Genomic DNA, 27,151 nt, shown 5'->3' on the forward strand with positions numbered 1-27,151 from the left:
CCCAAGCCCCACCGTAGGCGCCCTTAACTCACTGGCGCCCAACAAGCACAAATGCCAGTGTGGGCGTGTGGTCCGGCATGCGAAACCCGTGCAGGTTCAGAACGAGGTCGCCGAGCCTGCTTCGCTGTAACAGGCCATTCAACACGCGCACCAGCACGAGAAAGTCGAAACACAGCCGGTAAAAGGTGCGCTCGCGGCCCAGACCGGGATAGAGGAGATGGGTGTCGATGCGGGTTTGCAGCACACGCGGCCAGGTGTCGCGAACGCTGTCGACGAGGCCGAGAGCCACCTGCCTGTCCATGAACCCAGGGTCCGAGGCGGCCATGGTCGAAACGCGCTCCCGTATCGTCCCGAACCGCTCGATGAACGACATGGAACGCATGCTCGCCGCTTCCAAGGCGGCTGAATCTTGGAGTGGGACGGACCTGGTCGTGGCGGGCAGGAACTCCCCAGGTGCTTGAAACGTAAACGTCGTGAGCGCCTGAAATCCTGTGTCCTGGTCTTCCCCCTTGTCCGCGTCGTCCTCCGCTGCGTCCTGCTCGCGTGGCGTAGGGCTCTCCGACATGGAGGTAGAGAGAGTAACTTGGGGGACAGTCTTATTGAGTGACAAAACCACGAGCCGCACGAGGTGAGGGGAGTTGTTCAAACCCCAAAGGTTGCCAAAGGCGTGTGGGAATGAAACACGTACCACAAGCACAATGATGCCCTCGGTCAGCACACACGTACGATACGGAAACAGGAGGGTAAGCGAGACACTAGTCATCCGACCACAGAAGGGACGATGCATGTTGAAGGACGAGTGAGCGAGACTGAGAAGACACACACCTGTCGCCCCCAAGAGTGTCCCTGCCACACATCGCCGCCCGCCACAAAGGCGTCATTTTGAACTGACCTCACAACCTGGCCACCTACACCCTCTGGCCAGACCTCACACCGACCGAATCCAAGATCCATGCCGCAAGTGGGCGAATTGGAAGAACTCAGTAGCTACATGGCAAGATAACGCAGATCAGCCGCATGGCAGGTGGATGGAATAGTCACAGTCACTGCGTTATAGTGTGCATTCATTCACATTGACAGAATTAACAGATGGTGATGTGACTGACTGAACATACAACATGCGACCGGCGATGCGCCTGCCACGCCAAAGCGGTGACGGAAACATGACACGTCTACACCTTTTGCAATGGGACTCGCCGGGGCTGTGCTTTGCAAGTACATGCCAACAGCCAGAGCCAGAGCGCGTGGCGGCGATAATACAGCAGGAGAAGAGAGAGAAGGAGAATCTAGAGGCGGATAGCGAGTTGTTGTGAACACGAGGAGAGTACGGGACGCCCGGACGCGCCGCAAGAGGAGATACGCGAGTCCGATGCAAGTGCGGAAGTGGCGGTTCGTGGGCTGCCCATGTGGCGGTGAAAGTAGGGCGCGTGGGGCGATGGGCAGTGGGTTCCGTGCTAGACGACAATCAATGCCAACGACTCACGCGCGCACCCTCATAGGCGGCCCAGGAATAGTTCTCCCATCTGTCGCGCGACGAGCCTGGAGAGCTGGAAATCTTGCGTGCCGAAAAAGGAACGTCGGACCCATCGCAATCGAGCGTGGCCGTGCCAGTTAAGCTCGCCATGTCGGCCCCCTTGAAGGTCATCTCGCCCTTTTCGGGAGTGGGATTGATCACTCCCTCCCCCGTCTCCCTGCATTTCAGAACGAGGAAGAACTTGGTAGGCGGTCCCCCAGTGGTCTTTGCGACTTTGAGAACAGGGCCGCCGCGGCCGGTGGCCTTGCGCTTCGAGCCTGTGGCAGGAGGGCCGCTTTCATCGTCGCTGGCGTCGTCGTCGAGGAAATAGGCAAGAGCGCTTTTGACAGAGCTGAGCATCATGACTCCTTCAAGGATGCCAAAGTCAAAGTCGGCCTGATAAACGTTTGGTATGCCCGACTCGCGAATAGACATTGTGAGGTTATCGGTGTTGTCCCAGCCCTTCTCAATGGCGGTACAGTCGACCATGTACTGGCCCACAGGAGAAGGGGCGAGGCGCCTCTTTTTGCTTTCGGCAAGGTATGCTTTATGCTCGGCATCGCGTTCCTCCTCTCGCATGTCGGCTTCTTCGTCGGCATCGGCAGTTTCTTTGGCGGCATGCCCGTCTGCGGCGGCATGCACGGCGTAGTAATCCCAGCCTGCGTAGATCGTCTGCGTCAATGGGCCATGTCCGTTTGCGTAGTGGAGGCCCGGAACCTTGTCGATGGCTGCACAGATCTGGCTAACGCGGTAGCTGCTGTGGACCGGTAGCGGAAACCCGATGACTTCGCCAGTCTTGGTTCTGTCGGGCTTGCCGGTGTGGTCCAAAAAGTACTTTTCCATGGCGAGTGTTGGCTGTGTCGCAAGGTCCTCAGCCGGCTGCATATCCAGCCACTCGGCGTGCATCTGGATCTGCAGAGCCTCAATATGCGCGGGCACCTTGTCGAGCTAGTCGGGTGATCAGCGCACGCCGCGGTGTGCAAGTAAACAGAGTAAACTAAACAAAGTAAACAACGGCCAAGGGACATACCTTGCCCGCACTGGGGGCCTTCTTGAGCAGCAGGACGCCTTGTCCAGTAAATTCCTTCGCCTCGTATTGTACGCCATAGTGCTGCAGCTGGGCGCGGACGAAATTGTGACTGTCGCGAAGCAGCTTGTTGGCTTCAGAGGTGAGGCAGGGGATAAACAGCTGCTTCAGACGGGCGCCCTCCACCCGCTCGCTGCCGTGTACGAGGAACCGGCCGTGGCCGCTTTCGAAGCCGTCGCGCGCGACTCTGCCAGTGGAGTATGCCATGGGGCCGGGACAGTGTTGCCTTTGGTGTGAGGTTGGGAAAGAGGAGTGTGACTTGCAGATTGGAGAGAGGGCCTGTTTATACCATCAAAACAACGGTCCTACGCATTGGGCGCCATGTACGTCATGCAGCTGGGCGGCCTGGGCGGGCAGCCGGGGCGAACGATATCCGCATGCATGTGCATGCGTGACCCCTCTGTCTCGATAATCTCCAGCTGGCCAGCTCGAGCAGCTCCGTCATTGTCCTTTTTTGCTTCTCTTGCATCGTATATCGTGGCTCCGAGAGGATTTGAATCCTCTTCCGAAACCCGACCACGCCCCTATAGATTGCGCATACCTGGCGACACCTTGCTTGACACCGCTAGCCCCAAGACTCCCGTCCACATGCACGCCCGACCGAGAGCCCACAGCTGCCCAGCACCACAGCGAAAGCGGACACCAGATAGCATAGTCCAAGAACGCACTACTAGCCGAAAAGGGGAGGGCGCTAGTTTATAGAGCGAACACCAAAAACGTATGTATGGGGAGGGGGATGGGGGGGGGGGGGGGGGGATCATAGGGACGAGAAACGAGAAAAGAGAAAAAGAAACCACGGCCCAAACGTCTGCACGCTGGCAGCGCCGGCTGGCGCGGCTGTGTATACTATACTGAAGAATCCAAATCTAAAAACCACACCTCAAGAAGACACCCATTCTCACTCGCCCACCTTCATGAGCGCCTTGAGGGCCTTTGCGACGCCAAAGCTCGCGCTGGCGATGCCCTGGCGGAGCTGCTTGTCGAACCCGCCGGCGTTCGCGGCCGTCTGCTGCGCCTCGCTCAGCTTGTCCGTGTTGCCCACGAGCTCGGCGAGGAGCGGGTCGCCCGTCGCGCGCAGGCGGGACGGGAGGGCGTTGCTCGACACGGCGACGATGGACGTCGAGATGGCGATCACTTCAGACAGGTGCTCGTTCAGCGCGGGACCCTGCCCGCCCGTCCGGATGGCGGCGAGCAGGTTCTGGATCGAGTTGACGAGCGTCGACGACTGCGTGTTGAGGTACGGTTTCAGGTCGTCCCATTCCTGGTCGCTGCCGCCGGCGCCCGGCGCGCCTGCGGCGCCGTTGCCGTCGGGCGAGGCCTGCTGGCCGTAAGGAGCGTAGCGCTCGTATCCGCCGTGGTCGTGTGTGGTTGCCGGACCGGGCGCGGACGAGTCGCTCGTAGCTGACGCGAGGCTCGCACCACGCGAGTGGCTGGAGCCGGACAGGTCGGCTGGGTTGACGGGCGCACGGGTCGGGGTCGGGGCGTTGCGCGACGAGAACGACGCTTCATGCTTGTGCTCGACGAGACGGGAGCGAGGGGCATCGTAGTCGCTTGCGGCGGATGCCGTGGAGCCCTTGCGTTCGAGCGAGAACGAGTCGGAGCGCTGGGCGGTGGAGCTGGCGGACTGGAAGCTGTTGATGCGGAACTGGGGGAGACCACCAGGTGCGTCGTACGCCGAGGGGGGTGCGGCGGAGAGGTTGGCCCGGGGAGGAGAGGTGATGGTCGGCACCGCTCCATAACCTGCTCCACCACTGCCGTTCGCGCGGGTGTTTTCGCGGAGACGCTCTTCCCGTGGCGAGGTAGCAATGTCGTCCTCGTCCTCCTCGTCGGGGGTGTTGCCGTGCATCATGGACCTGCGACGGACCATGTCGCCAATGCTCATGCTCATGCGCTGGTTAAGAATCTCGCGCGTGCTGCCAGTGCGGCGGATCTTGAGCAGCTTGATAATCTCGACCACGTTGGCAGCGAGGTGGCCTGCAGCGGCGTCGAGCAGCGAGACAGGCGACAGGCCCGAGGCCATGGCGTGGTTGCGTGCCGCAGTCATGAGGGACGACAGGCGCGTGGTCGACTCGTGCTTGAGCAGCTCGAGGCGCGAGACGTCAACGTCGAGGTTGGGTGCCTCCTCAAACGACTTTACGTCCTCGCCAATGTTGGTCACGGTCTCGACGATGGCCTTCATGGCCGGGAGGACACCGGTCGGCTGGCTGGAGCGTGCGGCGGCAAGCAGACCGTCAATGGCTTGCTGGAACGCCGAGACGTTCATGTCGGCAATGTTGCCATCGGGCGAGGCTGGGAGGTGGTCGTCGGTCAGGGGCTGAGAGATGAACATGGTGGACGTGGCCTTGATGTTGCGCAGCTGGGTACGCGCAGCATTAAACTTTTGCTTGTACTCGTCCACCTTCTTCTCGAGCATGGCCGCTGCCTCCATCTCGCGTTCGCGCTCCGACATGAGCTCGTCGTTGCGGAGCGAGAGGTTGTTCAGTTCGTCCACGAGGCTGCGGACCTCGGACTGGAGTTCGGTCACCACCGCGTCGTCGACGGCGGGCGCGCGTGCCATTTGCGTTGCGCGGTCGGCGCGGTCGTCTTCGAGTCTGCGCAGTTCATCTTCGAGGCCCTCGCACCGCTCGCGCCACTGCGAGATCTCCTCTTGAGCCTGCACCGAAGTCTGCTCGTTCTGGCCGCGGACGGCATCGTGGGCGTCGCGCGCAAGGTCCAGTTCGTGCTGGACACTTCGCAGGGACGACGCATGGGTGGTCGCACGCTCCTTGAGACCGCGCACCTCGTCTTCATAGTCCTTTCGTTGTTCGCGTTCCTCTTGGATTTCCTTTGCCAATGCGTCCCTGTCCGTCTCGGCGGCCTGCAAGCGGCGTTCCAGGCCAACAATACGCATCTCGTACTCGGCCCGCAGCTTGTTCTCCTGGTCCTCCCACCCTTCGCCCATACCCTTTGATCGGGACACGTTGGACGCAAACGACATGCGGTCAAAGTACTGGGCACCACCGTCGTCGGTGTGGCCCGTGGGGGAAGTGGCCGTCTCGGTGGTGCCCGCACCGCCATGGGCACTTGATCGCGAGTCGGAGCGGAAGTCGCCGCGCAGACCGCTGGGGCCGATCGGCTCGCCCTTGGTGGGCGGGGACAGCTCCATGATCGTGTCGCGCGCATAGGGGACCTCAATCTCCTCCTCTTGCAGTCGGCTCTTGTTGGGGACCACGACGTCGTTGGTAGCGCTTGTAAGGTTTGCTGCCGTGCCCTTGGGAGAGGAGCTGGCCAGCTGCTCCATTCGCCCGCCGCTGCTGCCCACTGACGAGCCCTTGCGGTGATGCGTCGGCCGCGTGCCGGACGCCGAGTGTACAGAGCTCACAGAGTTGCTGACCTTGTGGCCAACCGACTTTTGTTGCGGCATGGGTTGTTGCTGGTAGAGACCGCCAAGAGCCATGGGTCCCGGTGCTGGCGGCTCATCGTACACCTGCTGCTGCTGCTGTTGCTGTTGGTGCTGCTGCGGTGCACCTGCCTGCTGCGGCAGTTGCTGCTGGTGGTCCATGTCATCAAACTCCGGGTAGCGGCGACGCAGCTCAAAGAAGACATCGCTGGCAAGGTCCTTGAAACGGTTCTTGGGCAGCGTAGCAAGTTTCTGTCGCGCCTGGTTGCGCTTGGGGTGGAAGTCGTCACGCACAGGTAGGAACGGTGCTGTGACGGGTCAGTTTGGGTTGTGCAATGCGATGTAGCGTGAACCCTTTTCAACTTACCTGCCCCGTCGGACGCTCCGCGGTCGACGTTGATACGGCGCATGAGCTCATCGTAAACGTCGGTGCTGAGCTCGAGGAACTGGAGTCGAGTTAGACGAGTGAGCTTCTCGCGAGCGCTGGCGCGGGCACTGGGAGATTCTGTGGGTTGGTGGTCAGCATGTATACCCCATAGTCACCATGTGGTGCTCGGTGGGCTCACCTTTGGCCGACCATGCTGCCAAAAAGTCCTTGAGCGCACGCCAGTGGACCCAAGCGACCTCTTTTGTGTCCTTTTTGTCTGGACGATGCGACCTCGAGCTGGAGCCGTTGGGTTGTTGTTGCTGGTTTCGTGACGACGACGACGCCGCCGTGGGCGCCGACATGTTGTTGTTATTGCTGTTTGGTGCTGCTCCAGAAGGTCCACCACCGCCAGGACCACCGGGTGCTGCGCCGTTTCCGTTTGGTGTTGCCATAGGGAGTAAAGATGGAGAACTCGAGTTCAGGCGCATGTACCCGGGCCTGGGCATGGATACGTTGCCTAGGCTCTGCATGGCCGGGGCGTTTGTGTAGAAGCCGCCGCCATGAGAGACGGCAGCTGGCGACGCGGCAGCGCCGAACCGCGAGGCCATTGCGGGCTTGTGGGAACGGGATTCGCTGGGGGTTTAGATCGAGTGGCGTAGGGTAGAGGCGATGGAGGGAGAGGGAATGGATGGGGGGTGCCAGAGGGTTGGGCAGAGGATGTGGGAGGAGAGAGGGAGGGGGAGAGATGTGAGGTGGGGGATGAAGTGATGGCGACGGGGGAAGAGATATGGAGATGAGGGAGATTTGTGTTGCTGTTGTGTAGCAGCGGTGGTTGTCGCGGTGTGTGTGTGTGTGTGTGTGTCGTGTGGTGTGTGTGTGCGTGAATGCTCTTGGGAGCTTCCCCCCCCCTCCGCCCTCCGGTTTGCACGTCGACAACGCGCGCCGCCCCCGCCCAGCTCGCCCAGCAGCCCTGGCGCGCGCCTGGCGCATCCGCCCGACACACCCTAGGGGTCGATAGGTCTGTCCGTGCCTGGCAGTCGACCCATACAAACGCGCGCTGCGTGTCTCTGGGGCGTACGGGGAGAAAGAGCGACGAGGTGTCCTTTTGGGCCCTGGGGGTTGAGCCTCTGCTTCCAAAAGCCTTCCCTCTCCTTGTCGACGTGTAAACATCCCTCCAACTCTCTCTCGCTCTCTCTCTTGCTCGCCATATCACACGCACCATGCACACGCTTGTCCACTCAGTCAGCCCCCCAAGCCGCCGTCGGTGGTAATAATCGCTCCACACCAGCCGACCAGCGGCAACACTTGTCACGTCCCCCCGCTCTCTAGTCCAGTTTTTGTTATTGTGTGCCTGGAACAACACCAAAAACACCATCAGTAGAGATCTCTCCACGCCCCAGCTTCATTACTGAAACCCCGTTTCTCCTCGTCCGCCTTCCTGTCTCCGCTTGGTCAGTGTGCCAGTGTGCCAGTGTCCTTTGCATTTCCTCTGCATTCTCTCCCAGACGCGTTTACGGTACCAGGCCCAGTAATCCAGTGTTCCCGCGGCCTGCAGCTCTGGCTTCTCTAGCAGGCATGTGGCCATGGAAACGGGTTTGTTTGTGTGGCACCGTTCCACCTTTCCCATCTTTGGATGAGTGACAAGCCGCCCAAGCTAAGAGAGAGGCCAAGAGGAGAGACCGCTACTGCCACAGCGGACATCGGACATGGCATCCACACATTAGCACCAAATTCGCTAGTCATGTACGAAGGCTGGCAATAACGCTTTAACGCTTAACGCGACCGCCACATCGGCCTAAAATCAAGCTGCAAAGGACGCCACCCACTCTGTCTCTCGACCGGTGCCGTTTTACCCCCTCCCTGTGGCCTGTGGCCAATTCAAGGCGACAGCAAAGGCCCTGGTTAGTGCCCCCATCCCCCCCTCTCTCGGGCCATAAATGGCCTTTCGCTTTGCCTGCGGACCTGCGGACCTGCGCCGCGCAGCCCAAAGAACAATTTAAGTGTGTTGTTTGACGGCGTCAGGACGTCGGGAATCGCCGCTCCTTTGCTGCTGGTTAATCTGTGCACACCGCTGGCCGCTGGCTAGCTGGCTCTCGGTTCTCAGCTCTAGCGGTCCGGGATGCTTGGCTGGGTCGTCACAGCTGCTCATGGGCACGCTGCAAGTGGCCAAGTGGGAGACAATCGGGGCAGGAGTGGCTTTTATTATATTACGTAATCAAACATCACTTCCTTGGCGTTAAGGTGTTTTTGAAGAGAACAGCACTTTAAGCGCCAGTTCGAATCCCCGAAGGGGATATGCTTGTTTGTAACGTCAACAGCACAAGACTGGCCTGTGGCTATGGGGGCCAGCAGCCATGCAGCCAGACACTCGCCTACACAGGCCGTGTGCTGGCCATGCGGGAACACTGGTCATGCTGGTCACTGTCCTCTGCTCGTTACAGCCCGTATCCTCGTCCGCGACCACCGTGTTATTCTCGGCACACCAACCAATACCACCGTTTTTGTTGCGTGTGCAACTCACACTCCGCCCCCGTGTACCCGCACTAGTACCCTGTACATCGTAGTAAACCCTCTGTTCACCCGTAGATCTCCGCGTCCATGCTGGACCCACCACTCCATCCCTGGCCAGGACCAAACAGGCCCGCCCACGACGCCGGCTCGACAATCTCCGTCTCTGTAAAGTGGGTCAGCAAGCGAGCACCACGCACTGTACGCCCTTTCACCCACCGACACCGAGGATCTGGAGCGCCACGCCCGCGAGCGCATGCGCGTCGCCCCTGTTGTCTCCCTCGACGACCCACGCCGTCACCGCGCCGCTGGGGACGGCCGTGTCGGCCAGCGCGCCCAGCACGCGGCGCGTGAGGCCCGCGCCGGGCAGGAAGGGCGGATACACTGTGGACGCGGCGCGCGGGCGCGCCAACGACGACAACGAGGGGTGTGGGGCGTGGTGGGGCGGGGTCGTCTCGAGGGTGAGCTTGAGGGCTGGGAGGTGCGCGAGGCGCTCGAGCACGGGGTTGGTGGCTGCGCCGGGGGGCAGGACGGCCTGGTGCGGCGTGCTGGGCATGGTGTCAGTGGATCTGGTGGGTGAAGGGGAACGGCGGGACATACAGGAGCTGAGCGTCGTCCTGGTTGGCCGCGTCCAGCGACGCGAGGACGAGCGCGAGGCCGACACGGTATGTCTTGACCAAGGACGCAATGAGCTCAATGTGCGCGTCCTTCTTGGACTGGAGGGCGTCAGCTACCACAGCGCGTATACAAGTTAAGCAGCTCACCTTCAGAGTCGGCGCACGCTGCATGAGAACAAACACCTTGCCGTCGTTGCCGTACACTGCATTGTCAGCTATTGTACAGTTCACGTGCTTCACAGCTGCAACGCACACTCCAGGCCGCCAGTCACGACCCCATCCTCGCCACGGCCGGCAAAGGGCGCGACGGTGTCGCCGCGGCCGAGGAAGGCAACGCGGCGCAGGCCAAGGGACGCAACGAGCAGGTCGGCGGTCAGTTGCGGGACGTTGCCGAGGGACACGGCGGGCTGCGGTGCGTCAGTATGCACTCGCATCAGTACCAGCTGGAGCATCCATGGCCGCAGAGCTGCGAGGGAACGGCGCGGACATCCGTGGGCCAAGGTGCTCGGTGGAGGACGTCCACCGCGCGTTTTGCGTGAGCGGATCCCGAGGCAAACTTACAATAACGACGGTAGCGCCCGTCAGCGCAGCCACGTCAAACCCGTTGACGGGATACAGCGGTCCTGAGCTCGACGATGCTTGGGCCATGGTGTGTGGTGTGGTTGCAGGATGATGGATGGTGGGACGTGAGCGATGACGCCAGCGGCCAGCGGCCAGCGATCTGACTTTCGATCTGGGTCTCAGGCAGCCCCCCGCGTGCGCGTCGCATGGCATATCGTTCGAACCCCCCAAGCTGTCAACTCGACGTGCATCTTCGTTCCCTGCGCCCACCAGGTGTCAGTCACGTCATACCCTGCTACTCGCTACCCGACTGCATCCGTGATGGTGACAATCTGGCATAAATGGATGATACTACTCTAACAACTCTCTCCCGCACGCCTCTCTATTCCAAGGTCCCAACTCAAGCACAGAGGAAGTTGCGGTAGGCGACGTTATCCGTCTCCTCGACGTAAGGGTAGCCGAGCTCGTTGAGGAAGTCGTTGAGCTCCTCATCGTCGGCCACGCCGTTGGGGGGCGGCTGCAGGCCGACAAGGACGCGGCCAACGTCGGCGCCGTGGTTGCGGTAGTGGAAGAGGGAAATGTTCCATCCCGGGTGGAGGTTGGTGAGGAAGCGGTCAAGCGCTCCAGGACGCTCGGGGAACTCGAAGCGGAACACGCGCTCGTGCTCGATGGACGAGCGGCCACCGACGAGGTGGCGCACGTGCGACTTTGCAAACTCGTTGTCACTCAGGTCCATCGACTCAATGTCCAGGTTTTTGAGGTCGGCGATGATCTCAGCCACCTCCTTGGCGCGCTCTTCGGGCGTGGGGCCCGACGCCTTGGAGCTCGACGCCTTGAGGGTGAACGAGCAGATGATGAAGCCGCCCTTCGAGTCCGAGTAGCGGTACGAAAACTCGGTGACGGCACGAGGGAGGAGGTACTTGTGCAGCTTGATAAACGAGCCGGGCTTTTCGGGGACGCGGAACGACATGAGCACCTCGCGGCCCTCACCAATCTCGGCGCGCTCAGTAACGAAGCGGAGACGGCTAAAGTTCATGTTTCCACCGGAGACGACGGCAACAAACGTCTTGCCCGAGTTCTTGAGGTCGTTCTGCTGGATGTGCGCCTTGAGACCGGCGAGGGCAAGGGCTCCAGAGGGCTCGGGAACCGAACGCGTCTCCTCGTACACGTCCTTGATGGCGGCACAGATCTCGTCATTGTTCACAAGGGGGATGCCGTCGAGGTTCTCCTTGCAGACGCGGTAGCACTCTTCGCCGACCAGACGCACGGCAGTGCCGTCGGCAAAGGGCCCCACCTCGTCGAGAACGACGCGGTGGCCAGCTTTCAACGACCTGAACATGGCGTCGCCGTCGACCGTCTCGACACCGTAGACCTTGGAGTTGGGGCCGACAACGCGCTTCATGTACGTCGAGATACCGGCTGTCAGGCCACCACCGCCAATGGCAGCAAAGATGCCGTCAATCTTGGTCGGGTCGGTGATCTGGCGACAAATCTCCATCGCAATCGTGCCCTGGCCGGCAATGACATAGGGGTCATCGTACGGGGGGATAAAGGTCAAACCCTCCTCCTCGGCACGGCGGAGACACTCGGCCTTGGCGGCGTCAAAGTCCTGGCCAAAGAGCACGGCCTTGCCGCCCAACCTCCGGACGTTGTTGACCTTGATGGACGGGGTCGAGACGGGCATGACAATGGTGGCCGCAATGCCGAGCGCACCGCCAGACAGGGCCACACCCTGCGCGTGGTTTCCAGCAGAGCAGGTGATGACACCCTTCTTCTTGTCCTCCTCAGTCAAGCTCGCCATCATGTTGTACGCGCCACGGATCTTGAACGAGAAGACGGGGTGCAGGTCCTCGCGCTTGAGATAAATCTCGCATCCGAGGCGCTTGGACAGGTTGGCAGCGTACGTCAACGGCGTCTCCTGGAGGTTGAGCGGGGCAGAGTAGACCTTGGCTGTTGGGAAATGGTCAGGTCATGTTGCGAGGTCGTGCGAGCAGGACGTACAGGTAAGGATCATGCGGAGGTAGTCTGGCACCTTGCCGCCGGCACCCTGCACAAGGTAGTGGGCGGGCAGCTTGGAGTAGAGGTGGTCCGGAATAGCCTCGTCACAAGTGCCGTCCTGGGCATGCTTGGATGAAGAGGCCGCAAAGGGAGCCGACGACGCGTACTCGATGGTCGTGGTCTGGTGAGGGGGCGACTTGGCCAGAGGCGACAGCGAGCCGTTGGGGCCGGCGCTGTCGCTGGGACGCCCGTTCATGGGGATGGGCGCGGACATGGGGGGGTGGTTCTGGTGCTGTGTCAGTGGCAGTTCGTGTGGTTGTCTTGTATGGCCTACCTTTTTACGAGAGGTTATAGGGTGGGTGTTGAAGGGAGTCGAGAGAGATTGTTTCTTTTCTGTGCTGGCATGTACCCGAACCACTGGCATTGTCTTGAATCGACTCCAGCGGACCGACAGCCAGGCACGCGACCTGTCCGGGCGGGGAACTCGGACGAGTGAGTGGGGCCCTCTTGGGTTCATTAGGAGAATTAGTATTAGGTGCTAAATCAATAAATACGGCCTTTGTAATTGCCCCTTTTCTAATCCAAGGGATCGGCAACAGAGCACAACACACACGTTTCCCACCAGCCATTACGTAACACCATTTGTGGGTGCACTGGCTGCGTCACTGCGCGCGAAATACCCTGGGCTGGCGTGGGCTCTGCTCTGCCGGGGGAGAGGTCTCTGCGTCTAACTGGCACTCTTGCTCATGTTCTTCTTCTACAACTATCCACTCCACCTCATTCCCCCCGTACCCATCAACAAGGGCCATACAATGGCGCCGCTCGCTCCCTCTGCGACAATGCAGAACCCAAAGGCGGCGCATTACACCTCAAACCTGGCAGGCGTCCTCGTTCGCGGAGCATGGACAGTGGACAGCCCGGGCGCTGCTCCAAACGGCAGCCCGCTCTCGTGGAGCGAGCTCGTGCGCAAGTGGGGCAAGCACACCGGTGGAAGTGAGTAGTATTGTCCTGTAGACCCTTCTCCAAGTGCTGCGCTCACGAAACCACTCACAGACACTGCGCTCGTCAACCACCTCCGTACCGTGTCGCTTCTCGATCTCAGCTCATCGTATCACGTTGCAACTTCCAGCAACCAGATCGGCTCCTCGGCCTCTTCTGGTGACGGCTTGTCCCATGACACGGCAGCTTCCGGATCAGCCTCGTCCTATGTGCATGTTGGACGCGTCTCTGGTGGTCCTCCCCCAGTGCTTAACGGGGCGGCGACAGCCGCCCCGCCATCACACCTCCGGTCGGGGTACATGGCCGTCGGGGACCAGGACGGCGAGGACGGAGCCAGCGGCTCGGCTTGGACCGTGGGTGGAAGCTGGGGCTGGGTGCTTGACACGACGCACGTCGACGAGCTGCGGCAAGGTGTGCGCTCACTCGAGACGGCGCTTTCGGGCTCGACCTTCCTTCCGAACGAACGGCCATCGGCCGCGCTCACGCTGGCGTACCACCTCCACGCCCTCGGCGATCACGATGCTGCCCTGGCCGCGTATGATCGCTTTGACTGGGCCGCGCCTTCGGTCGGCATGGTCGATGGTGACGCTGCCGTTGTTGAGCGGATACGCGCACGGACGTTCCAAGGCATCGAGCTCGAGCTGTGCAGCAACCCCAACCCGACGCGCGCGCTCCAGTGCTACGTTGAAGCTGTCGGGCTCTTGGACAAGCTCTCGACGTCACCGCTCCAGGCGCCATCTTACCTCATGCCACCAAACATGAAGCAGCCTCCAGTGCCGAGCTTTGATTCGCAGCGTGAAGTTCTCCGACATGTCTCGACCGCCCTCACGCGCGCTGCTGTGATCTCGGCGCGTGGATCCGATACGCACTACACGTTGCGCATTCTCCGCACCTACCATGCTCTGGCAGTCAACTGGCCAGGCTCGTTCCGCGCGATCCAGCGACAGCGTATGCTCGCCCTCTACATGGCCGCCCTCCAGTCTTCCTACCCGGCGCCGGGCACCACGGCACTCGAACCCTACCTCCTCACTGGTCACAACTCTGGCCGTACAGGCCGGGCGACATGGCGCAATGAAGTGTCAGATGCGCTTCGCGGTGGACAGCGCTTGCTGGGCGACACTACAAAGTTCCCACGTGCCGGGCAGGTCAACATGCCCGTGACAGAATTCGCTGCTCAGGCCGCTGCTTTCCCCGATCACGCCCCACAGCTCGCCAGTGACGCCATTGCTACGTTGTGGTGGGCGACAAACCTCACTTTCCAGTCACAGTCCATTTTGAGGCACCTCGTCCCACTCTTGTGTACTTCTGGAGACCCGACCGAGGCCCGCAGGACTTTTGAGCTCTACGTCGAACTGGTGCTGCAGAGCCGCATGACCGACGATCCGGACAACCCGCTCAAGCTCGAGCGACGCCCCACCGAGACTGAGGAGCCTGTCGAGCAGCTCGTCGCGGATGCCAATGGCACTGCTGCGCCACCTGCCGTCACGAACGGCGATGACGACGCCGAGGAAGGAGAGACGGACGAGCACTTTGTCACTGTTCTCCTCGCTGGTACAAAGCTCCTCGCATCACACTTCAACGACCCAGTGGACGCGTGGCGCTACGCCACTCTGGCTGGCGATGTCGCCAAGAGGCACCGATTGAGCCCCCAGATGGCTTCCAAGGTGGAGGCGTGCAAGGGCACTGTCCGCCTGGCAATGTCTACCACAGTTGCCAGCCCAACCCAGCGACCCGAGTACCAGGCGCAGGCCATCGCACACCACAAGGCTGCGACCATCCTCGACCCCGACTCTGCCGAAAACAACTACCACCTCGCGTATGCTTATGCCACAGCACGCCAAATCGAGCCCGCAACTGAAGCAGTGCGCTCGGCGCTCGAAGAGGACCCGCACAACGTCCATGCGTGGCACCTCTTGGCGCTTCTTCTTACGGCCCAAGGCGACTGGAATGACGCTGCCAAGGCCGGCGAGACTGGCGTTGCCCTCTGGGAATCGGACGATGAGACCATCGCTGCAGACGAAGCCGACCTGCTCCCCGAGGGCAGTCTCCCAGAGCAGCCACCGCACATCCACACCCTCCTCCTCCCCAGTGGCGAGCTTAGCCCACCCGTCACTGCAGAGGCCGTCCCTCCATCCAAATTCAGCCGACTGGAAATTGTCATCCAGCTCCGCATGACCCTCAATGTCATTACCGAGAAGCTCCACGGACCAGAGGTGGCGCTGGAGCGCCACCAGCAGCTGTTTCTGTTCTTCTCGCAGCGCACCGACCGTGGTGACCGGCCCCGCTCTACAGCCTCAACTGGCATTCGTTCCGGTGCTGGTAGCATGATGAGTGTCCCAGCTGGGCCTATACACGACCTCGGCGGCAGCTATGTCATCACCCCGGCGTCTGGCGACAGCGCTCAAACCGTACGCGCACCCCCTCCTCCCTCCATCATCGCTTCCAGTGCCGGTACTGGCTCCTTCTCCCCGCCCGTGATCCACACCCCTTCCTCCGCCGGCGACTCATCTCCCAACCCCTCGGACGCAGAGGGACCCAGTGAGCGCCGCGTCAAGATTTCTGTGGGAGGCAAAAAGCTGTTCCCCAAGCACCTGCACGTTCCCTCCGTCGCCCGCGGGCCTCGGCCAGGTCTCCGCGCATCCAGTGCTCCCTCGGCGCTGCGCAGCGGCGGCAGCGGACGTGGCGAACCCACCATCGGCTTGGACCGTATACGCACCGCGTCAACGTCGACTGTCGCCCTGTCCATTGCCCCCACTGCCGTTCATTCGCACTACCACGGTGCCCGTGCAATGCTCCCGCCCCCACCGCCGCCCACGAAACGCAACGTGAGCCGCACCGCTGCTGAACTCCGCATCCTCTCGGACCTCTGGCTCATGTCCGCCGCCTCCTTCCGCCGTGCGGGCAAGCACGGCCAGGCCCTCGTCTCCATCGAGGAGGCCGAGGCACAGGATCCCGAGAACCCCGCCGTTTGGGTCCAGCTCGGTCTCCTGCACCAGGCCGAGTGTGGCGCGGCCCACCAAACCGGCGGGAACAGCGTGGACGGCGACTCGCAGCAAAAGGCATTCACAAAGGCGCTGCTCCTGCGCCCCGACTACCCGCCCGCTGTCGTCTCCCTCGGCCGCCTGTTCCTCACCCAGGGCGAGACGGACCTCGCGCACTCGCTCCTGTGGCAGCTCACAGAGGACCAAGGGTGGGACGTCCCCGAGGCATGGTTCGCGCTGGCCACGGCGTGTGACAAGCAGGGCCGCAGTGCCCGTGCGAAAGAATGTCTCTACACGGCGCTCCGTCTGCAAAAGTCCAGGACATGTAGGACTCTTGGCGACGCCTTGGGCCGAAGCTAGAGCGAGCAAAGTGTCGTTGGTTGTGGGGTGCTCTTTTATTTATTTCTTTGTTTCGTTAGAGTTTAGCGATAGGAGTGTTCTGGACAAGACGATGATCCTCGTACACATGCATCACGATATATGAGTAACAGAAAGGAGGTAGACGTGGGGTTGGGTGGTGGTAGATGGGAGAGTTACAAGGTTGGTATGGCTGTTATAGAGCTGTTTATTGTAGGTAGTTTCCAGCCGCTGTCGGTCGCCGTTGAGGCGGCCGTGACTGCTCTTTCTAATCTAATTTGCGTAGTTCATTGAGCAGCAACAACACAGTGCTTGACCCAGTACTCGTGGATTCGGGTATCGCCACTGAGCTCGGGGTGGAAGGACGTGACGAGCTTACGGCCCTGCCTCAGCATGACCACGGGGGTGGTCTCGATATCGGGCTCGCCGAGCGGCGAGTCGGCCGGCGGCGGCGCCGGCACGCAGTCTGGCGGCAGCGATGCCAGGCGCTCAATCTCGGCATTGGACTGCTTGAGAGAGTGCACTGCCGGCGCCCGGATGAAGATGGCGTTGAAGGGCCGGTGGGGCTCTGACAGCGATGGGATGTGGAGCGGAAACTCGAACGACTCGAGCTGGCCTGTGGAACGCTCAGCACCGCCTCTCGCTTGCTGGTCATCGTTCTGCCTCTCTCTCTACTCACCACCGTACAGGTTGCGCCACACCCGCAGTCCCGTCATGCCGCCCCATGCGCTGCCGTCGTTCTTGCGCTTGCCGCCGCCCACACCGTCTGCGTCGGCCATGAGGATCATGCCGGCGCAGGTTCCGTACACGGGCCGCGACGGGTCGGCGACGAACGCCTGCAATGCGGGCAGCATGCCGGGGGTACGGTCCGCAACGCGTGTGATGGCGGTCGACTCGCCACCGGGGATGATGAGCGCGTGGCAGGACTACAGTGTCAGTAACGTGGTACAGGCATGGGGAGGGCCTGAGAGGGGCGTGGAAAATGCGTGTATGTCACCCCTTCGGCGCGTACCGAAACAGACCACGCTGTCGTCGACCAAGGTGACAGACCCAGATCGCAGACCGAGACAGCATTCCAAAAGCACTAGATACTAACCTCGAGTTCCTCTGGGTTGCGCACAGCGAGCGCAGTAATGTAGTGTCCCTTGACATCGAGGCTGTTGAATTCCAGTCAGCCCCAGTTACCCCACCGCGCCCGAGATCTCCCTCCTCCCTCCTCTTCGTCGGCTTACCGCTCGAGGTAGTGAATGTGCTCAATAAACGCGCCCTGCAGCGCAAGCACGCCAATGACGAGCCTTGAAGGAAGGACCCCAGTGGTAGCGCCGACCGTCATGTTGGAAGAAGAAGTTTGAATGAAAGAGACGAACGGGACGAAAGGAGAAAAACAAGCCCAGGCCGGAGATCTGGGGTTGAATCGAGTCGGGGCGGATCTCGGAGTGGCCACAAATACGCGACGCTGTGCCAAGATTGGAAAAGCTCGGGGTTAGCCGACAATATAGGATTGTTTCTAATGGGGTGGCCGGACTGGCAACGGAAAGCTTTGAAGCAGTCTGACGGGCGGTCAGGTCGGTACCCCCCTTGTGTCGACTGCGGATTACAGGCGGTCAGGACCTGCAACTGTGACACTTGACCTTCACTCGTGCTGCTACGGGTTTCTTTTCTCGAAATACATATCGACTATATAAGCTACCAGTGTTTCCTCTCTACACGATGCACTCGACTAGTGTGGACAACGATGAACAAAAACCACCTTTCAACGACAACAGGGGGACGACATTTGTCTAATAGTCGTCGTCCTCGTCATCATCATCGTCGTCGTCGTCGTTGGCCTCGCTCTCCTCCTCCGTGTCGCTCTTGACAATTTCATTGCGGCGGCTGGAAGCGCCAATGTTGAGCTTGATCTTGGTGGCAACTGCGGGACCCTTGTACATGGGGGTGCTCTGGCCGCTTTGAGCAGGGGTGGTGCCCTCGGTCGAGTCACCGTTGGTGCCGTTGGTGTCGGCCTTGCCGCCCGACGGAGAGTACTTGTCAATCTCCTCGGCAAACCTCCTGTCAAAGTAGGCCTCCATCTCGTCGGCGGCGTTGTAGACCCATGAGCCCTCGGTATTGTACGTGCGCGCATTGGTCCACAGCAGCTTGATGTCGGCAGACAGCGCGTTGAGGCCGTACTGGGCCTGGCCAAACTTGCGCTTGATCTGCGACATGGCGATGGGCTGGGCAATGATCGTGTAGTAGTCGGGGTAGATCTTACGGTCCACAGGGCTGCGGAAATAGATGTTCCATGGCTCGCCGGTCATCTCGTCTGTGAGGGCGTTGACCTCGTCAAAGATCTTTTTGACACATGCAATCTCCTCGGACGACACAGCACCAGGGACGTTGACCTTGCGGCGCTTAGCAGGGGTGCTCTCCTCGAGTGCCGGGGTGGCGCTCTTGCTGGGGCGTCCACGCTTCTTCTTGTGCGAAGTCGGGGTCGCGGGTACCGCTGCCTCAGCCTCGGCCTTGAGCTGGGTGATGACAGTCGAAAGAGGCTTGCCCTCTGCCTCGGCCTGGATGAGGATTTCGTTTTGGCGCTTGCGCTCGGCCTTCTTCTCAGAGCGGATACGCTTGCGTTCGGCGGCAGACTCAATGTCGTCGTCGCTGTCCTCGAGGGCGTTGATAAACTGGTCGTCGGTAAGGCCATCGGTGTACTTGACCTCGGCCTTGACACGACGCCCACGGCCCTGGTCCTCCTCGCTGACAACCTGCTCGGCCATCTCCTGGCCAATGTCGCGGCGGTAAAAGGGCGGGAGCTCGCTCTCCTGCATGAGAGCCGGTGGAATGGGGCCCTTGCCGCCCGTCTCCTTCCACTCGGCCGTCTTGCGTGCGATGCGCTCCTTGTCCATGTTTTGGAAGATTTCAAGCTCGTTGTCACCACGAGCAAGGAGTTCGTTGAGCTCGTCGTCGTCGAGCTCGTTGGTCTCCTCCTCGTCATCGTCACCGGGCTGCTCGAACGCCTTGGCGAGGTACGCCTCGTACTCGGCACCAGTGGTCACGTCGTCGAACTTTCCGGCCTGGATAACCTTGCCGTCAATCTCGAGCTTGGCCTGGGCACGCTGCAGCACGAGCTCCTCGACAGTCCCACTCGAAATGAGACGGAGGACGCGGACCTCCTTCTTCTGACCGATACGGTGCGCACGGTCCTGGGCCTGCAAGTCGGCGTGAGGGTTCCAGTCAGTGTCGTAGATGATGACCGTGTCGGCAGACTGCAGGTTGAGACCAAGACCACCAGCACGGGTCGAAAGGATGAAGACCTGGTAAGGCGACTCTGGGTCGTTGAAGGTCGAGAGAAGGGCTTGACGCTCATCGGCCTTGGTAGAACCATCGAGACGGCAGTACTTCCAGCCGCGGTAGTCAAAGTAGTCGGCGATGATGGACATGATCTCGGTCATCTGGAAGAAGATGAGGACCTTGTGGCCCGTGTGGAAGAGCTTGGGCAGGAGACGGTCGAGGAGCTCAAACTTGCCCGACGTGCGGACAATCTGCTCGTCGATGTGGTTGCCGACCGAAAAGTCCTCGTCGACCTCGCGGAACACGAAGGGGTGGTTACAAATCTTGCGAAGCTGCATGATGGCGTTCTGCAGGTTGGCCTGGCGACGGGGCTTGCCAGATGACAAGTCGGTGGGGAGCGTCTTGTACTTTTTGACACTCTCGTACAGCTTCCACTGGAGCGACGACATTTTGGTGTAGATGACCTTTTCAACCTTGTCGGGAAGCTCCGACTCGACGTCCTTTTTGAGACGACGCAACAGGAAGGGACGCAGCACCTTGTGAAGACGCTTGACAACGAGTAAGGCCTCTTCTTCGTTCATCTCCATCTTTTCTTGGCCACCAGTGTTGGCGAACGGTGCGTTGAACCATTCATCGAACGACTTGACCGAGTTGAAAATCTTGGGCAGCACGAAATTGAGCAGGGCCCACAGTTCGGGCAGGTTGTTTTGCAGAGGGGTACCGGTAAGAATGAGACGGTGGCGAGTCGAGTAGTACTCGTTGAGGGTCTGCGACAGCTTGGACTTGATGTTCTTGAGACGGTGACCCTCGTCGATGATCATGTGGACCCACTTGATCTTGGCGAGCAGAGGGCGCTCCTTGATAATGTACTCGTAGGTCGTCAAGCACACTTGGAAATCAACGGCACGGAGACGCGGGTACAAGTCGCGACGGACTGCAGGTGAACCCTTGAGAATAAGGGTGCGGACGGCGGGAGCCCACTTTTGGAATTCGAGCGTCCAGTTGGTGAGAGTCGAGAGGGGGACAATAACAAGGAAGGGGCCGGGCTGGAGCTTTTTCTCGATGAGGTAGGTGATGAGTGAAATGGTCTGGATAGTCTTTCCGAGACCCATTTCGTCGGCGAGAATACCGTTCAGTCGGTTGTTGTACAGCGAAATCATCCACTGCAGACCCTTGACCTGGTAGTCCTTGAGGGTACCACCCGTGAGGATCGAGGCCTGCTTCGTGACCTTTTCTTGAATCTTGTGCGCGACCGAGTAGTAGTCAACCTTGCCTTCCCTAGCCTCGGCACCGTCCTCTTCGCCGTCCTGACGACGAGCGCCAAACAGGGCCTCGGACACGGGTCCTTCCTCGACCTCGAACGGCATGCCCATGTGGGCACCGTCGCGGTGGACAGCGTCGTTTTGCTGCTCCACGACAGCGGCAGCAAGGGTCTCGAGGTACTGGTCGGTCTGCTTGAGCAGGTGACCGATACGCGAGTCCTTGGCCTCGCCGAGAAGGGCGAGGTACGCATCTTCGTCGTCGTTCTTGAGCGCCTTGAGACGCTCCTTGGCAAGACGCTCGATACGACGCTGCTCTTCCTTTTCAGTGTCGTTGTGCAAACGCACGACCCAACGGCCGAGGCGACGCATCTTGTCGGTACCCGAGCCACGGGGGTTGGTGTCGCCATTGGCGGTAATGTTGACGCCGTGGTCGGTGATCGAATTGATGTATGTGAGGTGACGCTGCTTGCCACGCTGCTCACGCTCGGTACGCTGCCTCCTCTCCGCGCTCTCGGTCGCGCGGGCGTCGCGAAGAGTGTGGGTACGGAAACGGCGGAACTGCGAGCGGTCCGCAGGGATCTGGGTCGAGCCGTGCATGGCACGAACAAGGTCCTCACGAATGAGGCGCTGCTTGCCGAGAAGGCGGAGCGAGAGGAGCTCAATGCGAGCCTGGACACCCAGCTTGGACGAAGACGACTGCTGCTCGTCGTCGGTGATACCCGGAGCCCCGGCGGCGCCAGGCTCGCCGAGACCCGTCGTAGAAGCCATCTCCTCCAGCTCCTTCATACGCCAGCCCATGCGCGTCTCGACAAAGCGGTTGCGCTCCTCCATCAAGAGGTATGGGTCGAGGCCCGATGGGGTGATGGAGGGAACGAGGAGGCGCTGCTGCTTGGTGGCCGGGTTGGTGACCTCGTCGTCAAACTTGCGGTTGGCATAGACCGAAGGGTGGATGTATGCGTTGTATGGGTAAACGATTGACGACTGGTCAAACTCCATGGCGTAGGGGACCTCGGGCATGTTTGCCTCGACGACTGCCTCGACCGTCTTGTCAACAATCCTGGCGTCCGAAGTCGCAGACGCGCTGGTGGGAGTCGATGGCGAGTTGCCCTGCGCGGCCTGCTGGAGGAACTGGGGGACCGGCTGGTTGCGGCTGAGGAGGTGGTAGGATGCAGCCTGCGAGCGGACCTGTGCGATCTGAGCAGGGGTGAGGGCGACATGTTGGCCAGCGGGCTGGTTGGCGGTAGCTAGAAAGAAGAGGTCAGTCAGTGTCTGGAGCGAAAAGGCCAGTATGTAGACGCGTACCAGAGCTTGGTCCGGCAGCGGCAGCCTGTGCAGCCTCGCCATCCGCCTGCGCCTTGCGCTTCTCCGACTCGAGCTGGACGGCACGGGCGTGCATGTTGAGGATGGCAAGGGTACGCGCGAGCTCTGTCGACTGCTGAGCAGTGTGCCCGGCCTGTTGCAGCTCCATGGCGCGCTGATCTAGGTCAGTAACTGCAAAGCATCCGGCACGTGTCAACATACTTTGCGGAGTGCATTGACGCGGGACGGTTCGAGGCTGGCCAAGATCTCGCGCCTCTTCTCGTCGTCCATCATGATGGCACCGGATGGCTGCCCAGGCATCATCTGTTGTCCTGGCATGGGAGGGCGGAATCCTGGAGGGAACGCGCCTGGGTGTTGGCCTGGGATGGCGGCCGACGGGGACGGCGCCATGTTTGATGCCATTGCCGGGGACGGCGCGGCGTCTGTCATGGCCGCGGGTGTGAGGGGTTGTTGTTTGTGGGTTGTGGGTAGTCGCGTCGGGGACAAGGATGCGGCGACGCGGGGGTGGAGGATGGGCCTGGAGCAAGTTGGAATAGGCGGCACAAGCGGCGGCTCCCAGGTGCAATCAACGTCAACGGTGGGGGTGTGGTTGTTGCGGGCAGAGGAGCGGGGGCATTTGCGGGAGTATAATGCAGGGGACACATGGGGCGCTCTCGGGCGGCGTTTTCCACAGCTGTGGCACTTTTTCATGCGTAAACACACCCGTCCGTGCAGCCAAGCATATGCATGAAACGACGTGTTCATGTAGTCTCCGCCCATGCAATGCATGCAGCTTCACCTAGAGTGTCTCTTTTCGTGTTTGTGGAAAGCAGACGTCGACGCCCCACCGCAGTCGTGGGCGGAGGCAAAAGATGCCACACGAGGTGAGGGTGGCATTGGCGCACTGAGGATGACACCCGGTGTACGAAAAGGGCTTTCCCTGGTTGGGCAGACGATTTCTGGACGTGCTGTGAACGATGGTTGTGAGTTGTAGATACACCTTTGTTGTTGTACCGCTTGGCCTGTGGTCATGTAGCCTGTGGCCGTGGCTCCTGGCGCCTGGCACGAGGGCACGACTGCCACTGATCGGCAGTGTGGCACCGTGATCGGCGTTGTGGCACTAGTGTCCACCACCCCCACTTGTTCCAACATTTGCACGATCGACGGCACAAAACACCCCATATCTCATGCCACAGTGCACGTAGAGCAATGATTTTTGCATTCCCAGACTCCTCTGCATCGCGTGAACACAGCATAGGTGGCAATGTGGCGGAGTGGTTAACGCGATTGACTCGAAATCAATTTCCTTCGGGAGCACATGTTCGAATCATGTCATTGTCGAAACATTTCTTTTTTGGATGCGACGCCTGCTGTTGTTGCTGCACGTCGCTCTGGCGGCCGGTCGGCTGTTCACCTCTCTCATCTCCTCTTATCTCCACAGCGCTGACCAAGCATGGCTGTTCAGCCACTCATGTTCGGATCAAAGTACACAGGGCAACAGAAACACGACTCGTCCAGCGAGTCACCGAGATATAGCCCAGCCTTGGCATCGCCAACTGACAAAGACTACCGCGGCTGATGTTGTCTCGATTGATCCGAGTCGAGCAAGGCACACGAACGTACTTAAGTTACCGACGGACTCTGGTACCCACGTCTTTCTCCCGTTGTCACTTTCCCCGGCTCCGCAGACAGCACAATGTCCACCAGCACCATGACGGCGACCCCGACACATCCAGACGAAGCGCGCCAGCGGGCCGAGGAGGAACTCGAACTGTCAACGCTGAACAATGCCAAGGGCAAGATGTCGGGCATCGCGACGGGAGAAGACCCCGCGCCGTCCATCCCCACAGGCTCCGAGAACACTTTACCCACCGTCACTGTGAGAGAGGAGTCTGCGGCCGACTTGATCATGGAACAGTCGCGCCAGTATGACGCGCTCGTGCCCGACGGCGGGTGGGAGTCGTGGGCAATGGTCGCGTGCTGCTCGATGCTTGCGTTCTGGTACGTCGGCACAACGTATTCGTGGGGTGTGCTACAGGCAGCACTTGTGGACGCCGACCTGGCCCCAGCATCGACATTGGCGTTTGTCGGGTCGCTTGCAGTCGCCATGCTCTCGGCGCTCGCCATGCTCAACTCGCGCCTGTTGCCCTTGGTTGGAGCGCGCTCAATGGCTATCGCAGGCGTGATTCTCATGTCCCTTGGCCAGATCCTCGCCGGGTTTGCGACGCACAGTGTCGCCGCCCTGTTCGTGACTGCGGGAGTCATGATGGGTGTCGGAGTAAGCTTTTGCTTCATGGTCATCTCCATCACCCCAGCGCAATACTTTAGCAAGAAGCGCGGTACGGCTATCGGTATCGTTTACGCTGGTGGTGGTCTCGGTGGTGCGGTCATCAGTCTCGCCCTCGAAGCGGCCGTCAAACGCCTCGGTGTGCCATGGACGTTCCGCCTCGTAGGCCTGGTCATGCTCGCGTGCTGCCTCCCGGCTGCGTGGTTCATCCATGAGCGCACCAGCTTCCCAAAGGCTGGGTTTATTGATTGGTAGGTGGTGGTGAAGGATACGCCTGTGGCTGACACTGCCTAGGTCGCTCTTCAAATCCTGGGACTTTGTCCTCCTCTTCGTCTCCGGCGCCTTTGCGACGTTTCCTCTCTTTGTCCCACCCTTCTTCCTGCCTTTGTACGCACAGAGCCTGCACATGAGCACGTCCATGGGCGCGACTCTGGTGTGTCTGTTCAACTTCTCCTCAGCCGTTGGGCGTATCCTCACCGGCCTCATCTCCGACCGCCTCCTCGGCCCCATCAACACGTTGTGCATCAGTCTCATCATCACTGCAGTCACGCTGTTGGTTTTGTGGCCCACGTCCACGAGCTTTGCCGAGCTCGTCGTGTTTGTATTGGCGAACGGAGCCTCGAACGGCGGTTTCTTCTCAATCATGCCCACCGTCGTCGGCAACGTCATGGGGTCGCAGCGCTTAGCTGTGGCCTTTGGCATGATCGTCACTGGCTGGATGGCTGGATACCTCATGGGAGCGCCTGCAGCTGGCTATATCCTCGCAGCGTATGGCGGTACAGATGCTGGAGCGCGTGCGTTCCGTCCGGCGGTGTTCTGGGCAGGCGGCATGGCCGCTGGTGCTGCTGGTCTTGTGGTGTTCTTGAGGTTTCAGAGGAGCAGGAAACTCTTTGTCAAGATGTAGGGGCAGAGCTGGTCCCGACGCTTTGTGTGGTTCATCTTGAAACGGGACAGCATGCATCAGTTCACATACACCCGTAGAATGGCCGGAACATGGCTCAACATCAGTGTTCTTATTCTTCCTCAACTATTCTAGGAGGACGAAGCTGAGGTGCTGCGGCTGGGCCCCAGCATCCTTGACCCTGCATCAGAAGGGCAACGAGGGAGAGTGACGACACGAGCGATATGTTCTACTGTTCTACACGATCGTGATAGGCACACCCAAGAATCCACGCGGGCAACTGGTCACAAGGAAGAACGGACACATCCTCCCGGTTTTCGGTGGTTACCAATTCGCCCAGCACGTCAATTGTTGTGCTGGAGCCTCCACGTTGCTCCCCCCAGTAAACAAAGCAGCCTCGACAACGTATACATGTGTGTCACTGCACAATGTCTCTATTTACAGCACTTGCACTGTGGACGGGGCTGACATCCACGGTGGGCTTACGGAGCACTTGTGATTACGTGGCTCTCGTTTTTCCGTGGCACGTATTCCTTCCTCTTGCTCATCTTGCCATAGCAGGTCCGGACTGCGTAGCATCGTCAAGCCTTGGTCAGCTGCTCAGACGCTGGACTCTGTACTGATAAACATGCTATACTGCATCTACTATCTCATATATTGTTCTATGTTTAAGCGACGACCTTGACACGCTCAGCGATGGGCTGGAAAGCCTTCTCGGGGAGGGTAGCGCCCTCGGCGGCAACACCGAAGGGCTGTAGAGAGTCAGCCATGTTGCTTGAAGTGTCAAGGGGGAAGGCTCAGCGCTACTCACCATGAGGCCAGTGGACTTCCACGAGGCGGGGATGTCGAGGAACTTGGCGAGGGCCTCAGCGTTGGCGGGGCCGAACTGGCCGTAGTGCTGAAGGGTGGCGCCCATGCCCTCGTTGGCGAGAGCAGTCCAGCTGGGCATTGTTAATAAATGTTGTCGCAGACTGTTCAATTGTACTTACACGATGACCTGGAGAGCACCGGCGGTGTTCTGGGTGAAGGTAGGGTAGATACCGGCGAGGGCGGGCTGCGCCTCGACGGTAGCGTCGACAACGGCCTGGTCCTCGAAGAAAGCAATGGTGCCGTAGCCAGTCTTGTACGAGCCGTCGAACTTGCCCTTGAAGGTCTCCTGGAGCTCGGCGGGGAGGTTGGCCTTGTGGGCCTCCCAGAGAGCATCCCAGAGCTGGACGTTCTTCTCGCCGAGGACGACGACAGCACGCGAGGTCTGGGTGTTGTACGACGAGGGGACATGGGTGACGGCACGCTGGACAATCTCCTCAATCTTGGCGTCCGAGATGGAGGCCTTGTTGCTGAGGGCGTACTGCGAGCGACGGACCTGGAGTTACGTGTCAATCACCAGTCGTACCATCTTGTTTAACTGCCAGACAGAAAAACACACTCACCTCGAGAGCGTTAAGGAAAGGAGCGGAAGACATGGTGACGGAGCGAGTAAACTTGGGGAGTGTAGAGGTACGTGTGAGTGAGTGGAGAATGGAGCGAGTGAGCATTGGTGAGTCGTTCTCCCCACTTTGTGTTCTGTCCTTTTTTATACGTGACCATCGCGCGATATGGAGGGCCGATGCATCATCATCAAGACAGCGACCGACCCTATTCCCCCAGGGCGCTGCGCAACTCGAGCGAAGTCTTTGCTAATCGCACCAGTTCCGTCGGAAGCTGGGCTATACCCTGACCTCGGTCAGCCGGCCATATCCGTTCCGACCTCCGATCGTTCCATTGGTTT

General features: G+C 60.4%; 10 protein-coding genes and 1 non-coding gene across 11 annotated transcripts; 3 read left to right on the forward strand and 8 right to left on the reverse strand.

Moving 5' to 3' along the window:
* Positions 1-28: 28 nt before the first annotated feature.
* Positions 29-565, reverse strand: EHS24_009110 (uncharacterized protein; the record flags this gene model as incomplete). Its single annotated transcript, XM_028624405.1, has 1 exon — positions 29-565. The coding sequence occupies one exon, from the start codon at positions 563-565 to the stop codon at positions 29-31; it is 537 nt and encodes a 178-aa protein (XP_028475477.1).
* Positions 566-1,172: 607 nt separating this feature from the next.
* Positions 1,173-2,807, reverse strand: EHS24_009111 (uncharacterized protein; the record flags this gene model as incomplete). The annotated part of the gene is made up of 3 exons (XM_028624406.1): positions 1,173-1,178; positions 1,484-2,461; positions 2,544-2,807. The coding sequence occupies 3 exons, from the start codon at positions 2,805-2,807 to the stop codon at positions 1,173-1,175; spliced, it is 1,248 nt and encodes a 415-aa protein (XP_028475478.1).
* Positions 2,808-3,498: 691 nt separating this feature from the next.
* Positions 3,499-6,954, reverse strand: SPA2 (component of the polarisome; the record flags this gene model as incomplete). The annotated part of the gene is made up of 3 exons (XM_028624407.1): positions 3,499-6,287; positions 6,347-6,484; positions 6,546-6,954. The coding sequence occupies 3 exons, from the start codon at positions 6,952-6,954 to the stop codon at positions 3,499-3,501; spliced, it is 3,336 nt and encodes a 1,111-aa protein (XP_028475479.1).
* A 1,968-nt stretch (positions 6,955-8,922) lies between these two features.
* Positions 8,923-10,119, reverse strand: EHS24_009113 (uncharacterized protein; the record flags this gene model as incomplete). The annotated part of the gene is made up of 6 exons (XM_028624408.1): positions 8,923-9,020; positions 9,074-9,402; positions 9,455-9,570; positions 9,619-9,674; positions 9,725-9,878; positions 10,033-10,119. 6 exons carry the CDS (start codon positions 10,117-10,119, stop codon positions 8,923-8,925), a joined length of 840 nt encoding a protein of 279 aa, XP_028475480.1.
* A 313-nt stretch (positions 10,120-10,432) lies between these two features.
* On the reverse strand, positions 10,433-12,304 carry EHS24_009114 (uncharacterized protein; the record flags this gene model as incomplete). The annotated part of the gene is made up of 2 exons (XM_028624409.1): positions 10,433-11,982; positions 12,034-12,304. The coding sequence occupies 2 exons, from the start codon at positions 12,302-12,304 to the stop codon at positions 10,433-10,435; spliced, it is 1,821 nt and encodes a 606-aa protein (XP_028475481.1).
* A 538-nt stretch (positions 12,305-12,842) lies between these two features.
* On the forward strand, positions 12,843-16,370 carry EHS24_009115 (uncharacterized protein; the record flags this gene model as incomplete). Its single annotated transcript, XM_028624410.1, has 2 exons — positions 12,843-13,023; positions 13,084-16,370. 2 exons carry the CDS (start codon positions 12,843-12,845, stop codon positions 16,368-16,370), a joined length of 3,468 nt encoding a protein of 1,155 aa, XP_028475482.1.
* Positions 16,371-16,654: 284 nt separating this feature from the next.
* On the reverse strand, positions 16,655-17,700 carry EHS24_009116 (uncharacterized protein; the record flags this gene model as incomplete). Its single annotated transcript, XM_028624411.1, has 4 exons — positions 16,655-16,983; positions 17,047-17,293; positions 17,464-17,524; positions 17,600-17,700. The coding sequence occupies 4 exons, from the start codon at positions 17,698-17,700 to the stop codon at positions 16,655-16,657; spliced, it is 738 nt and encodes a 245-aa protein (XP_028475483.1).
* A 448-nt stretch (positions 17,701-18,148) lies between these two features.
* Positions 18,149-22,645, reverse strand: EHS24_009117 (uncharacterized protein; the record flags this gene model as incomplete). Its single annotated transcript, XM_028624412.1, has 3 exons — positions 18,149-22,140; positions 22,199-22,370; positions 22,418-22,645. The coding sequence occupies 3 exons, from the start codon at positions 22,643-22,645 to the stop codon at positions 18,149-18,151; spliced, it is 4,392 nt and encodes a 1,463-aa protein (XP_028475484.1).
* Positions 22,646-23,455: 810 nt separating this feature from the next.
* EHS24_009118 lies at positions 23,456-23,536 on the forward strand. Its single transcript has one exon. It is a non-coding gene; the product is annotated as a tRNA-Ser (tRNA).
* Positions 23,537-23,891: 355 nt separating this feature from the next.
* Positions 23,892-25,386, forward strand: EHS24_009119 (uncharacterized protein; the record flags this gene model as incomplete). The annotated part of the gene is made up of 2 exons (XM_028624413.1): positions 23,892-24,733; positions 24,777-25,386. 2 exons carry the CDS (start codon positions 23,892-23,894, stop codon positions 25,384-25,386), a joined length of 1,452 nt encoding a protein of 483 aa, XP_028475485.1.
* Positions 25,387-26,051: 665 nt separating this feature from the next.
* Positions 26,052-26,846, reverse strand: EHS24_009120 (uncharacterized protein; the record flags this gene model as incomplete). The annotated part of the gene is made up of 4 exons (XM_028624414.1): positions 26,052-26,135; positions 26,195-26,324; positions 26,373-26,746; positions 26,814-26,846. 4 exons carry the CDS (start codon positions 26,844-26,846, stop codon positions 26,052-26,054), a joined length of 621 nt encoding a protein of 206 aa, XP_028475486.1.
* Positions 26,847-27,151: the final 305 nt, after the last annotated feature.

Source organism: Apiotrichum porosum (genome assembly GCF_003942205.1).
Source record: "Apiotrichum porosum strain DSM 27194 chromosome Unknown scaffold_8, whole genome shotgun sequence".
Classification (NCBI taxonomy): domain Eukaryota; kingdom Fungi; phylum Basidiomycota; class Tremellomycetes; order Trichosporonales; family Trichosporonaceae; genus Apiotrichum; species Apiotrichum porosum.